The following is an 11,219-nucleotide window of genomic DNA, read 5'->3' on the forward strand; positions in this document are numbered from 1 at the left end:
CGAACTTAAATGAACAAACATAAACGAACGAACACAAACAAACAAAAACACAACCAATATTATAATTATTTTACATATCGATGTCATAATATATATATATATATATATATATATATATATATAAACAAAACATGAATGAACATAAATGAATGAACGAGGCCGATCTCGTCATTCATTTAACTAAACGAACAAAAAACGTATTCAAGTTCATTCATTTATTAAATAAATGAACGTAAATGAAATTCTAGCCGAATAGTTTTTAAACAATGCACTGAACTTTCAATTTGTTTACAATACTGGATAGTAATATCTTTTAATCAGAACTAAATCCTTCCTAGTAACAAAAAAAAAAGCCTTTGAGAGTTCAAACCATATCAAGGGACTTTTTATCAAACACTTACTGAGTAAGCGTTTACTGGATGTCAATTATTTTATCGTGTAAACATGACAAGCCTGAGAACAAAGGCAGACCTACTCATAGAGTACGGGGTGCACGAGCACCCGCTCAATCGTCCTGCCATAATGACATTTTTTACTGGTCGTAATTGTGCACTCGCTTAATTTTGAAGTGTGCTCTTATATGTTTTTAAAACAGAACTTCAAGCAAAAGAGTAAGGTTGAAGCACTACTTGTCTTCCTTAAGGTCATGGGTTTAAACTTTTTTGACAACAGTTTCTGGTTTTTTATATTTAAAAAAAGACAAACAAATATACAACAAAAGAATTGAAACCTCAGCTATAAAATAGCAAAGTCTTATCAATCAGTTACGATTATTTTTCATTTACAACTGTCTCAATCTTACTTTTATTTTTTTATTTTTTTTAGTATTTTTCTTTCTATTTGCATATTAATCTTAAATATGTTTTTTGTTTTGTTTTAATGATAATACATGTTTATCCGAAATAACTTAAAAAGAAAATAAAATTAATTACATTTAACAATTCATATTTTGAGCGAGTTTTTATTTTTAATTTTTTTGATAATACTTAAAAATCGGTTATTGTTTCTCTGTCCATGATGTCATCAAACATATTTATGTAAAAAACTTATAAAATTATATTTTGTTGTTGCATTTGTTGAACGGCTACGAAATCAACAACAAAAAATCCCCCGTAAAGATGGAATTCGGCCGAGAACACGCCAAGTGTAAGATGTAGTGTTGCGTTTTACCCAAAAAGTCAAGGTCGGTTTCATTGTGAAAACGTATTGTATCAAATCAACACAATTGAATTTTCATCAGATCAAACCGTGTTGACTTTTCCATGAGTTAAAACCGCGAATTCATGGCCTTTGATTGATCTTAAAGGTGCATCCGCTCAGAAAAATTCATAGGTTCGCCACTGGCTGAGAACCTTACCCGGTAAGAGGCGACATAAAAACTGAAAGTTTTGTCTGATAAGTAAAAGAAAAGACTCTTACCTGACAAACCTTACCAGGTAAAAAATAGCCACCAACAATCAATTTTGATGACCGAAAATATTACCAATAAGGTAAGTAAGAAAAATGATTCTTACCGATAAACTTTTGATAAACAGACTCAAAAGGAAATTAATTTTGTATCTATATAAACAGAGGAGTAATTTGAAATCCATTGTTTTAGTTAATCAAAATATCCAACATTAATTATAACTAATAACTAATTAATTAAAATTTGGTGTCTATCATGTATCAATTAAGTTTTCATACTTAACATGGTAATATCAACTGTATTAAATGGATTCTTTTGTATCATTAATATGTATAATGAAAATGAAAAAAAAATGAGAAAAAACCCACAAGAGTGGTGTCTGATTGATTTGAGCTTGACTATAAAGGTCAAAATTACCAGAAAGTTCCAAGTTTAAATCCAAGGAAGAATAAAAATCCTCTTGTGGCTACGGATTTCTAAATACGGTGACTCTGGGCTATCTGCATAGCATGTAGTCGTTTTGAGATTAGTCGGCTCGCATAACGTGTTGGATATCTAGATTAATAAAAAAAATGGAAAAAGAAAAAGAAAACAATTAACTTTTTGAATTTTAAAAGTTCCCTCTTAAAAATGACTAACGGCGCCTCACCATCTCAACTACCTACGTTACTACTAATATCCATTGTAACCCAAAACTAACGGCGATAAGAAAAACTCCGTTACTTCAACCCATTAAGAACCCCTTCCCGTGATCTCCAGTCCTCACTTTATCTGCTTCAGTTACAAAACCTCTACCCCTCTCTTTCTCTCTCTCTCTCTCTAGAACTTTCTAAAATGCGTGAGATCCTGCACATCCAGGGAGGCCAATGTGGCAATCAGATCGGAGCTAAATTCTGGGAGGTTGTATGTGCTGAGCATGGGATTGATTCCACCGGAAGGTATAATGGGGACAACGATCTTCAACTCGAGCGCGTCAATGTTTACTACAACGAAGCCAGTTGTGGTAGGTTTGTTCCACGGGCGGTGCTCATGGATTTGGAGCCGGGTACTATGGACAGTCTCCGATCAGGTCCGTACGGTCAGATTTTCCGGCCCGATAATTTCGTGTTTGGGCAGTCCGGTGCGGGGAATAACTGGGCGAAAGGTCATTACACCGAGGGCGCTGAGCTTATTGATTCGGTTTTAGATGTTGTACGGAAAGAAGCTGAGAATTGTGATTGTCTTCAAGGTATAATTTCATTTCGTTGATTTAAATGTTATTGAGTTAATTTTAGCAGAAGCAGTCGCTCATTATGTTTTATGTTCGTGTGAGTTACATGGTTTTCTGTGTCTCGGTTTTGATTATTATAGTTGAATGTGTTGTTGTTCGTATTTAATACTGCCTTATCTAAGTATTCTGAATTGAATTGTTGCCGATCTGGTAGTTCGTAGGTGTTCCCCTCCGGTTTGATGTGTATGTAGTGTAATTTGATGTCCTAGGGTTTTTTCATGCTCCGATTAGGTATTTAGGCTAACTTTTTAAGTTCAATGTTAATTCAGCATGTATTTCATATTAAGTACATGCAATTAATGTGTCAATGTTTTGATCATTTCGTTAATCTAGCTTCCAATTGCTTTTCAATGCCTATCTGAGCATGTTTGTCTCTTTATTAATGTTGAATTATATTATGGATACATCTCTCAAGAGGCCTTTGGTTCTACTGGAAATTGACTGCTCTGCTTGTATATTTTGGGACTGTTTTAAGGCTATATGTTTTGTTCCTTCACACAAGTGATATAAGTTCTTTTTGCCTTGTCTCATTGATTTGGCTTGTGAAACCCTTCAAGTTCAATTTAAACAGTGTTTGACATTGTTATCAACTGCAATTGAACATTTTGTTTTCTAAAACAGATTGAAGTAACCCCGTAGCATGGTCAAAGCCTCTTGTACTGATTTTCATTTGTTAACTTTCAGGTTTCCAGGTATGCCACTCTTTGGGTGGTGGGACTGGGTCCGGAATGGGAACACTTCTCATTTCCAAGATCAGAGAAGAATATCCTGACCGCATGATGCTTACTTTCTCTGTATTCCCATCTCCAAAGGTTTCTGATACTGTTGTGGAGCCTTACAATGCAACCCTCTCGGTGCACCAGCTTGTTGAGAATGCAGATGAGTGTATGGTGTTGGACAATGAGGCTTTATATGACATTTGCTTTAGAACCCTGAAGCTTACTACACCAAGCTGTGAGTTCCTCACCTTAAGTGTGACATTTTTTTTTGGTTGAAAGTTAACCCTCAGCTTTGATGAAAATCTTTTAATATCTTTTAAGCGTGATATTCGTGCTTGCTTATTGTTAAATTGACTTCCTTCCATCTTTTCTCTTGCAAGAATATTGGAAGATATCGTATATTGAACACATTAAAATCAAGATCTGGGTTGTTTTTTCCATGCTTTATAGCTTTCTCAACCAAATGCTATTGGTTGTGATACGTAGTGCCTTGATTTACTTCAAATTTAGATTTGAAGTTGGGATATTCACATAGTCTACTAATTCATGATAAACTAGTTTCGATATAGAGTAATGGCAAAAACGACAAGGTACTCTAGTTCTAGTTTTGGCCCTCTTTATCCTTATAGTGGTTTTTCTGGCCCTGTCTCTTACATTGCATAGCTGGATTCTTGAAACACCACCACAATTTTTATTTTTATTTTGTGGACATTTCTATCATCATTCAGTTGGAGAGTCTGGCTAACTTGAATATGTTTTACTTGACTACTATTTTTCTATTTCAGTTGGAGACTTGAATCATTTGATTTCTGCTACCATGAGTGGGGTAACTTGCTGCCTCCGTTTCCCTGGACAGCTCAATTCTGATCTCCGCAAACTTGCAGTCAACCTTATCCCCTTCCCTCGTCTGCACTTCTTCATGGTTGGATTTGCACCACTAACATCTCGTGGGTCTCAGCAGTATCGTGCGTTGACTGTACCTGAGCTGACCCAACAGATGTGGGATGCCAAGAACATGATGTGTGCAGCTGATCCTCGCCATGGTCGGTACCTGACAGCATCCGCCATGTTCCGTGGTAAAATGAGCACCAAGGAAGTCGATGAGCAGATGATTAATGTGCAAAACAAGAACTCTTCCTATTTTGTGGAGTGGATCCCTAACAATGTGAAGTCGACCGTATGTGACATCCCTCCAACGGGGCTGAAAATGGCTTCAACCTTCATTGGTAACTCGACATCAATCCAGGAGATGTTCAGGCGGGTGAGTGAGCAATTTACTGCTATGTTCCGGAGGAAGGCTTTCTTGCATTGGTACACAGGAGAGGGAATGGATGAGATGGAGTTCACAGAAGCGGAGAGCAACATGAACGATCTAGTATCTGAATACCAGCAGTATCAAGATGCAACTGCAGAGGAGGAAGGATATGATTATGAAGATGATGAAGAAGAACTTGAGGATGGTGCTTGAGTTGAGAGCTTTGGTTTGTTTGCTGTGCTGTAAATGACTGAGTGGTTTTTTTGAGCCACCTGCTTGGTGGCTTGTATTGCAATTGGGTTGATATTACTTAGCTTAGGAGGTTTGGAGACATGATTTGTGTTAATTTCACTCTGCTTATATAATTCTGGTGTTTCTTGTTTTATGTTATAATTAATGAAAGCTTTCATCTTTTACATGACAAAACAAACATATCTTTGTAGAACAAGTACATGGACATTGCTACAAAACAATAACAAAGAATGGGTGGGATGCTTCAATTTCCAACTTCAAGCTCCAAACTTGGGGACTTTGGCAGTGGAGATACGGGTGAGGAAGTGTTCCGCTACGATCCTCCTTTGGATCTTCCCTGTAGCCGTTTTTGGAACAGAATCGGTGATGAAGACCTTCTTAGGCACCTTGAATGCAGCCAGATTCTTGGTGCAGAACCTCAACACCTCTTCCTCATCAAGGTTGGATCCTTCTCTGGCTATCACCGCACAATTTATCTGCAACACACACCCATTTCATTTTGTTTGTAAACAAACATGCCAAAATGTATAATGATGAATAAAAATTGCAAGTAGATTCACCTCCTCGCCATATTTGTCATCAGGCACACCAAAGCAAACAGCTTGGGCGACATCTGGGTGCGACAACAGAACAGCATCCACCTCAATTGGCGATATCTTCTCCCCTGTCATAAAAACATAACAAGTAAGCACAGAAAAAGACCATACTACATAATAAAGAAGCAATAGAATCGGCATCTAACAACAAAATATACCCTCAACCCATCTGCTTCACTATTAATATATTTCTTTACTATGGCATCTTTTACTTTTTGTATTGCACAAAAGACAACAGATTTCCACCTTTTTCCTAAATACCAAATCCTTGTGTGTGTGTGTTAGTTAATTAGTTGTCATCCTCTAGTTTGGCATATAAATAATAACGGTTTTCAAATAAATTATATTGATTAATTTAAAAAGACGACATCAATAAATCCAAGATCTGTATTTAAATAATCTTAATTAAGATATAAAAATAATACCTCCTCGGTTGATCAATTCCTTGATCCGACCCACAAGATGCATATATCCATCGGAGTCAAAATACCCGATGTCGCCCGTATGGAACCACCCGAATAGAAATGCGGATTTATTAGCTTCTGGGTTATTCTTATACCCGCTTGTCACATTCGGGCCCCGAATACAAACTTCTCCGTTTGACCCAGCCTTCTGTTCCACGCCATTCTCGTCCAATATTGCCATTTCTTGACCCACGGGTTTACCCACCGACCCGGGAACATGGGGACCGTCTTCTGGTAGTGGGTTAGACGCCATCAGATGGGTGGCTTCCGTCATTGCATAGGCTTCAAGAACTGGCGCATGAAAAGCCTCCTCCAGCCGAGCTAATATGCTCGGGGCAAGTGACGCGCTGCAGCTTCGAATGAATCGGAGTTTCGGGTAACTGGGTTCGGGTTTGGTTAGGTGACGGTCGAGTATGATTTGGTGGATGGTGGGAACGGCGGTGTACCATGTGGCGTTGTATTTGATCATGTCGGACCAGAACGTCGAGGCGGAGAAACGGCCGGCGGAAGGGAGAGTGACGGAGGCTCCGGCACCGAGTGAGCTCAGTAATCCGGCGAGTAAGCCGTGGACGTGGAACAAGGGGAGGACGATGACGGTCGAGTCGGACTCGGTGAGTTTGTAAACGGATTTTATATTGTTGACGGAGGAGGCTAAATTGAGCTGAGTTAGTGGCACACCTTTGGGGCGACTCGTGGTCCCCGAAGTATGTAGAAAAAGTGCGACGTCGGATGGCTCGTTAACGATTTTCACGGCGGAGCAATCGGAATGAGACTCAGACACCGCGGACAGCTGGATACGCGATTCAACGTCGCTCAGGGCTGCCGTCACGTGAGGGATTCCGATCTTCGATGCGGCGGTTTCTGCCGCCTCGTTGCCTTCTTTGGCGGTCAGTAAGAGTTTCGATTCAGAGTCCGATAAGTAGAACTGGAATTCCTCGGCGGTGTAAGCTTGATTAAGCGGTGCCGCCGTGGCTCTCACTCGGATGACTCCCAAAAACATGATCAAATACTGTAAACAATCAAAACAATCGCATCAAAAACTATCATGCTACCAACAAATCAAAGCTTAATTTGGTGCAATATGATCAAATTTTAATATCGGGAATCGAACAAAATTAGGGCATAAGAGAGGAAAATGATACCTCAACGGTGTTTGGAAACGTGAGGGCAACGACATCTCGGGGTTTGACACCGGCTGCCACAAGCGAGGAAGCGGCATGCTCGACGAGCTGATTGAGACGAGAGTGCGTGATATCGAATTTGCCGGAGACGGAGATCGCACGGCGGTCAGGGAACTTATCGGCGGTGTTTTTGAGTAATCCGGTCAAAGTATCCATTTTTGCGGGGAAGATTGGATTAAAAACGAAGAAAAGCAAAAGGGTTTATGGGATTTAGAGAGAGAAAGAAAGATGAGGATTGAGAAGAGGGGAAGGGTATGTTATATAGAAGAATAAGGCGGCGAGCAAACGGAGGAGGACGCCGAGGAGATTTGATCTTGACAACGTTCGGCGAAGGTGTTAATTGGGGAAGGCGTGCCACGTGGAAGGTGACTTGTACGTGTCTCATTGGATCCATGTTCTAACAATGGTGTCACGTGACTTAAGCATGCCATGATCCCCATTTAATTTCAAAGAGAAAAATACGATTTCCCTTTCTCTCTCGTGATGGCCTCTTGCTATCGCCAAGTAGTCATTTGATGGCTTAAAACGCTTTCCAAACGCGAAAGTGTTATTGACCCACCGTTTCCCAACACACAATAAATAAATTCTTTTATATTTCAATAAAACAAAATAAATATTATTAATATTTTATTTTAAGTAAACCATCTTTAAGGTAGCGTTTGGTACGTAGAAATAATTGGATACGACTGAACAGGACAAAACATGACATGACTGAATGGGTTTTGGATTTAATCAAACATCGATTTATATCTTGATTTTTATTTCGATTTAGGTTTTCAATCTTGGTATAGAAAGAACCCATTTGAACCGTTCAGATTTATGCTTGCAGAATAAAGTGAAACGTCAGATCTACATACACAAATAAATTGATTTAGATAGAGGTCACGATAGAAGGTCAAATGGAAGGGGGTGGGGAAGCCGAGAATAGATAACAAGTTGGAGTTTAGCGAGGGCAGATATGGTAATAGATGGTGTTAGGGGAGGGGGGTGTGGTGTTTGCTGATGAGAGAGCCTTGACAAAGACGAAATAGAATAAAAGATAAATAGGGGACAGGCGATATGGTTAATATAATAATTTTTATTCTATATAATATAATATAATATAATAATAATAATAATATTCTTTAATTTTTAGCAAAAAAATGTAATAAAAAAAGAAAAAGACCAAAATTCCCATGTTTTTAAGTGATAAATTTTTGATTAAATTAGTATTAGAGACCATTTTAAAAAAACAAAACATAAATTAAAAGAATGATTTCTAGACTTATCAAAATTATGTTCCATTTTTAGAATTTCATCAAATCTTAAGGACTAAAATTGAAATTTATTATATCAGTAATGTACCAAAAATACATTGTGTACGTGTCAAATTTGACGGAGGTTTTGGTCATTAAAAGTAGTCGACCATATGATACGATAGCGGAGAGTTGAATCATTCGTAGTAGTCGACATGAGATTGTTATTTAGGGTTTATTTATTAAACGTTTATTTAATAAGTGTTTATCGAATAAATTTTCTTATCGAATGAATATGACAATGGTCAAAAATTTTACCGGTTAAGAGTGATTAGAATGATAGAGAGTCTTACTCGGTAAGTGAAAATTACGACTTTTACACAGGTAAGCACTTACCTAGTAAATTGTTGCATTCAATACGTTTTGATGTACTAAAATCTTACTCATCAAAATAAATTATAGTGTTAACTCCTATAGGTAAGCACTTACTGGGTAAGCGTTTGGGTAAACAGCCCCTTAGTATTCTCGTCAAAAAAATAAATAAATGTTCTTACATGTTTTTAATAGAAAACATATAATTGCTACATTTTAATTAATTAAATAATAATTGTAATTGTAATAATAGATTAAGGGACCATTTATCAAACATTTATCCGGTAAGCGTTTACCGGTAAAATTTAACACTATTATTTACTTACCGAGTTAGATTTTTGTCCACCAAAACGGTGTCGTATGCAACAATTTACCCGGTAAGCTGTTACCGTGGTAAAAGTCGTCGCCCTCATTTACTGGGTAAGACTCTTGGTTCTTGTCTCGCTCTTACCGGGTAAGATTCTTGGTTCTAACCATATTCATCCTGTAAGGTAATGTGACTTGGTGTTCACTTACCCGAGTAAGCGTTTAGTAAACGGGCCCTTTAAGTAATAATTTCTTCATGTTATAATTAATAGTCGACTTGATTATTTTATTCTTAAAATAATTGTTCCTAATAAAAATGTCATACAGGTTTTAGGGGTCGTTTACCAAACACTTACTCGGTAAGCGTTTACGGATAAAATTTAATATTATCATTTACTTACCGAAGTAAGATTTTAGTCCACAAAAACGACATCGTATGCAACAATTTACTTGGTAAGTGCTTACTGTGATAAGAGTCGTCGCCCCTCACTTACCGGGTAAGATTTTTGGTCTTGTCTCGCTCTTACAGGATAAGATTCTTGGTTTTTATCATATTCATCCGGTAAGGTAATGTGACTTGGTAAACGCTTACCCAGATAAGTGTTTGGTAAACGACCCCTTATTAGGACAGTTTTGATGGCGATGTAAATCGAACTATGGCTATATGGGTAGCAACTAGCTCGTGGGTGACCTTTATGTTTATGAACTTGATTTCGACACCACCTAACCCCCCTATTATATAGTGTCCATCTTCACCTTTGCTTCGTACCTTTCGTCTCTCTTATTATTAGGTTGTACATTTTATTCGTTACCTTCTTGTTCTGCAACAACTAAACAACAAAAACCAGGACCATAAATGTAATCATAGATTACGACAAAAATACAAAATCTATAAATAAATTCGATCTGTACTAATATTAGAAATACAGAAAATGTGGCGACGAAGAAAAGCGCAAAGCCTTGTACATGGAAATTAAACAAGAGGAATATCTCATAGATTGTATTAGTGGAGGCAGACTATGAGAATGTATGGAGTCGTCGAGGTTTACTGTCGGAATAAGTCCTTAAGAGGAGAAGAGAGGTTCTAACATATATAAAAGAGAAATGACCAACCACAAAGGTGGTGCCTGATTGGTTTGAGTTTGGCTCCAAAGGTCAAAAGTACCAGGAGGTCACAGGTTCAAATCCACGGAGGAATAAAAATCCCCTTGTGGTCACGGAGGTCCAAATGCTGTGACTCCGGGCTATCTGCAAAACAGGTGGTCGCCCTGGGATTAGTCGGCTCGCATAGCGTTAGCTAGCTTGTTTGCGAGTGTTAAAATCAGGGGACACTGATATTTTTAGAGGCCATGTTACATCTATATTAAAATTATAGGTCGACTATACGAGTTATAAATAAAATTAAATATAAAAATTCATACATGATATATTATTATTATTATTATTATTATTATTATTATTATTATTATTATTAAAAGTATTACAATTTAAATCATCAAACTTGTTTTAAAATTGTAAATAAGCATATGGAGTTCATATAAATAAAATCATTTCTTCTAAGCTAAAATTATAAATGCCGAATAAAATCATGTCCAAAATTATATATATATATATATCTATAACATTTAACAAAAACTTTTAAAAATCATTTTTTTATGTACGAAGTACTGTTTATTGATGCATATTACTTAAAATTCAAGATTACAAGTAAATTATATGTAAGTACAACTTATTAAAGTTTTATGTTTAAATTCGTGCAACTAACTGCAGATAAACATAATCTTAGAAGATAAACATCTCATTTTAATTATAAAATATCTAAAATATAATTAGGATAATTATTGATATATAACAGAATACTTAATTATTATCTTTAAAAAATATTTTATTAAATTAAAAATAAAGTAATTCGTTTTTAAACTTCAATTAAGTTATAATAAAAAAATAAATTAAAAAAATTACATAAAAACAAGAACTTTTAGATAATTAATTTGATACTAACATTGCTTATTTTTTTCAACATTTTATAATGGGGTTTTCTAACCCCACCCCCTGCTATGTATTTGACCCTAGATTTTCTATACCCCCTCCTATTAAAACACTAAAATACATTATAATAAGTTTATTTTATTTTTCAATTTTAACCCTTAATATTTTTAGT

The 11,219-nt window shown here is 36.5% G+C and overlaps 2 protein-coding genes across 2 annotated transcripts; one reads left to right on the forward strand and one right to left on the reverse strand.

Moving 5' to 3' along the window:
• The first annotated feature begins 2,242 nt into the window (after nt 1-2,242).
• Nucleotides 2,243-5,074, forward strand: LOC112508776 (tubulin beta-1 chain). The gene is made up of 3 exons (XM_025113522.1): nt 2,243-2,636; nt 3,363-3,632; nt 4,183-5,074. The coding sequence occupies exons 1-3, from the start codon at nt 2,243-2,245 to the stop codon at nt 4,863-4,865; spliced, it is 1,347 nt and encodes a 448-aa protein (XP_024969290.1). The 3' UTR covers nt 4,866-5,074.
• Nucleotides 5,064-7,374, reverse strand: LOC112508775 (oxalate--CoA ligase). The gene is made up of 4 exons (XM_025113521.1): nt 7,107-7,374; nt 5,926-6,973; nt 5,465-5,568; nt 5,064-5,380 (listed from the first exon to the last, which is right to left on the reverse strand). The coding sequence occupies exons 1-4, from the start codon at nt 7,299-7,301 to the stop codon at nt 5,162-5,164; spliced, it is 1,566 nt and encodes a 521-aa protein (XP_024969289.1). The 5' UTR covers nt 7,302-7,374; the 3' UTR covers nt 5,064-5,161.
• Between the last annotated feature and the right edge of the window lie 3,845 nt (nt 7,375-11,219).

The sequence above is a fragment of the Cynara cardunculus genome, assembly GCF_001531365.2.
Source record: "Cynara cardunculus var. scolymus isolate 2C chromosome LG 3, CcrdV1, whole genome shotgun sequence".
Lineage (NCBI taxonomy): Eukaryota > Viridiplantae > Streptophyta > Magnoliopsida > Asterales > Asteraceae > Cynara > Cynara cardunculus.

What these genes read in the sequence shown, in the direction of transcription:
- LOC112508776 (XM_025113522.1), top strand. Translation starts at nt 2,243, where the DNA reads ATGCGTGAGATCCTGCACATCCAGGGAGGCCAATGTGGCAATCAGATC. An exon ending in GAATTGTGATTGTCTTCAAG is followed by an intron (nt 2,637 to 3,362) that starts GTATAATTTCAT and finishes GTTAACTTTCAG; the next exon opens with GTTTCCAGGTATGCCACTCT. An exon ending in GAAGCTTACTACACCAAGCT is followed by an intron (nt 3,633 to 4,182) that starts GTGAGTTCCTCA and finishes TTTCTATTTCAG; the next exon opens with TTGGAGACTTGAATCATTTG.
- LOC112508775 (XM_025113521.1), bottom strand. Translation starts at nt 7,301, where the DNA reads ATGGATACTTTGACCGGATTACTCAAAAACACCGCCGATAAGTTCCCT. An exon ending in GGAATTGATCAACCGAGGAG is followed by an intron (nt 5,569 to 5,925) that starts GTATTATTTTTA and finishes TTTTTATGACAG; the next exon opens with GGGAGAAGATATCGCCAATT. An exon ending in ATGACAAATATGGCGAGGAG is followed by an intron (nt 5,381 to 5,464) that starts GTGAATCTACTT and finishes TGTGTGTTGCAG; the next exon opens with ATAAATTGTGCGGTGATAGC.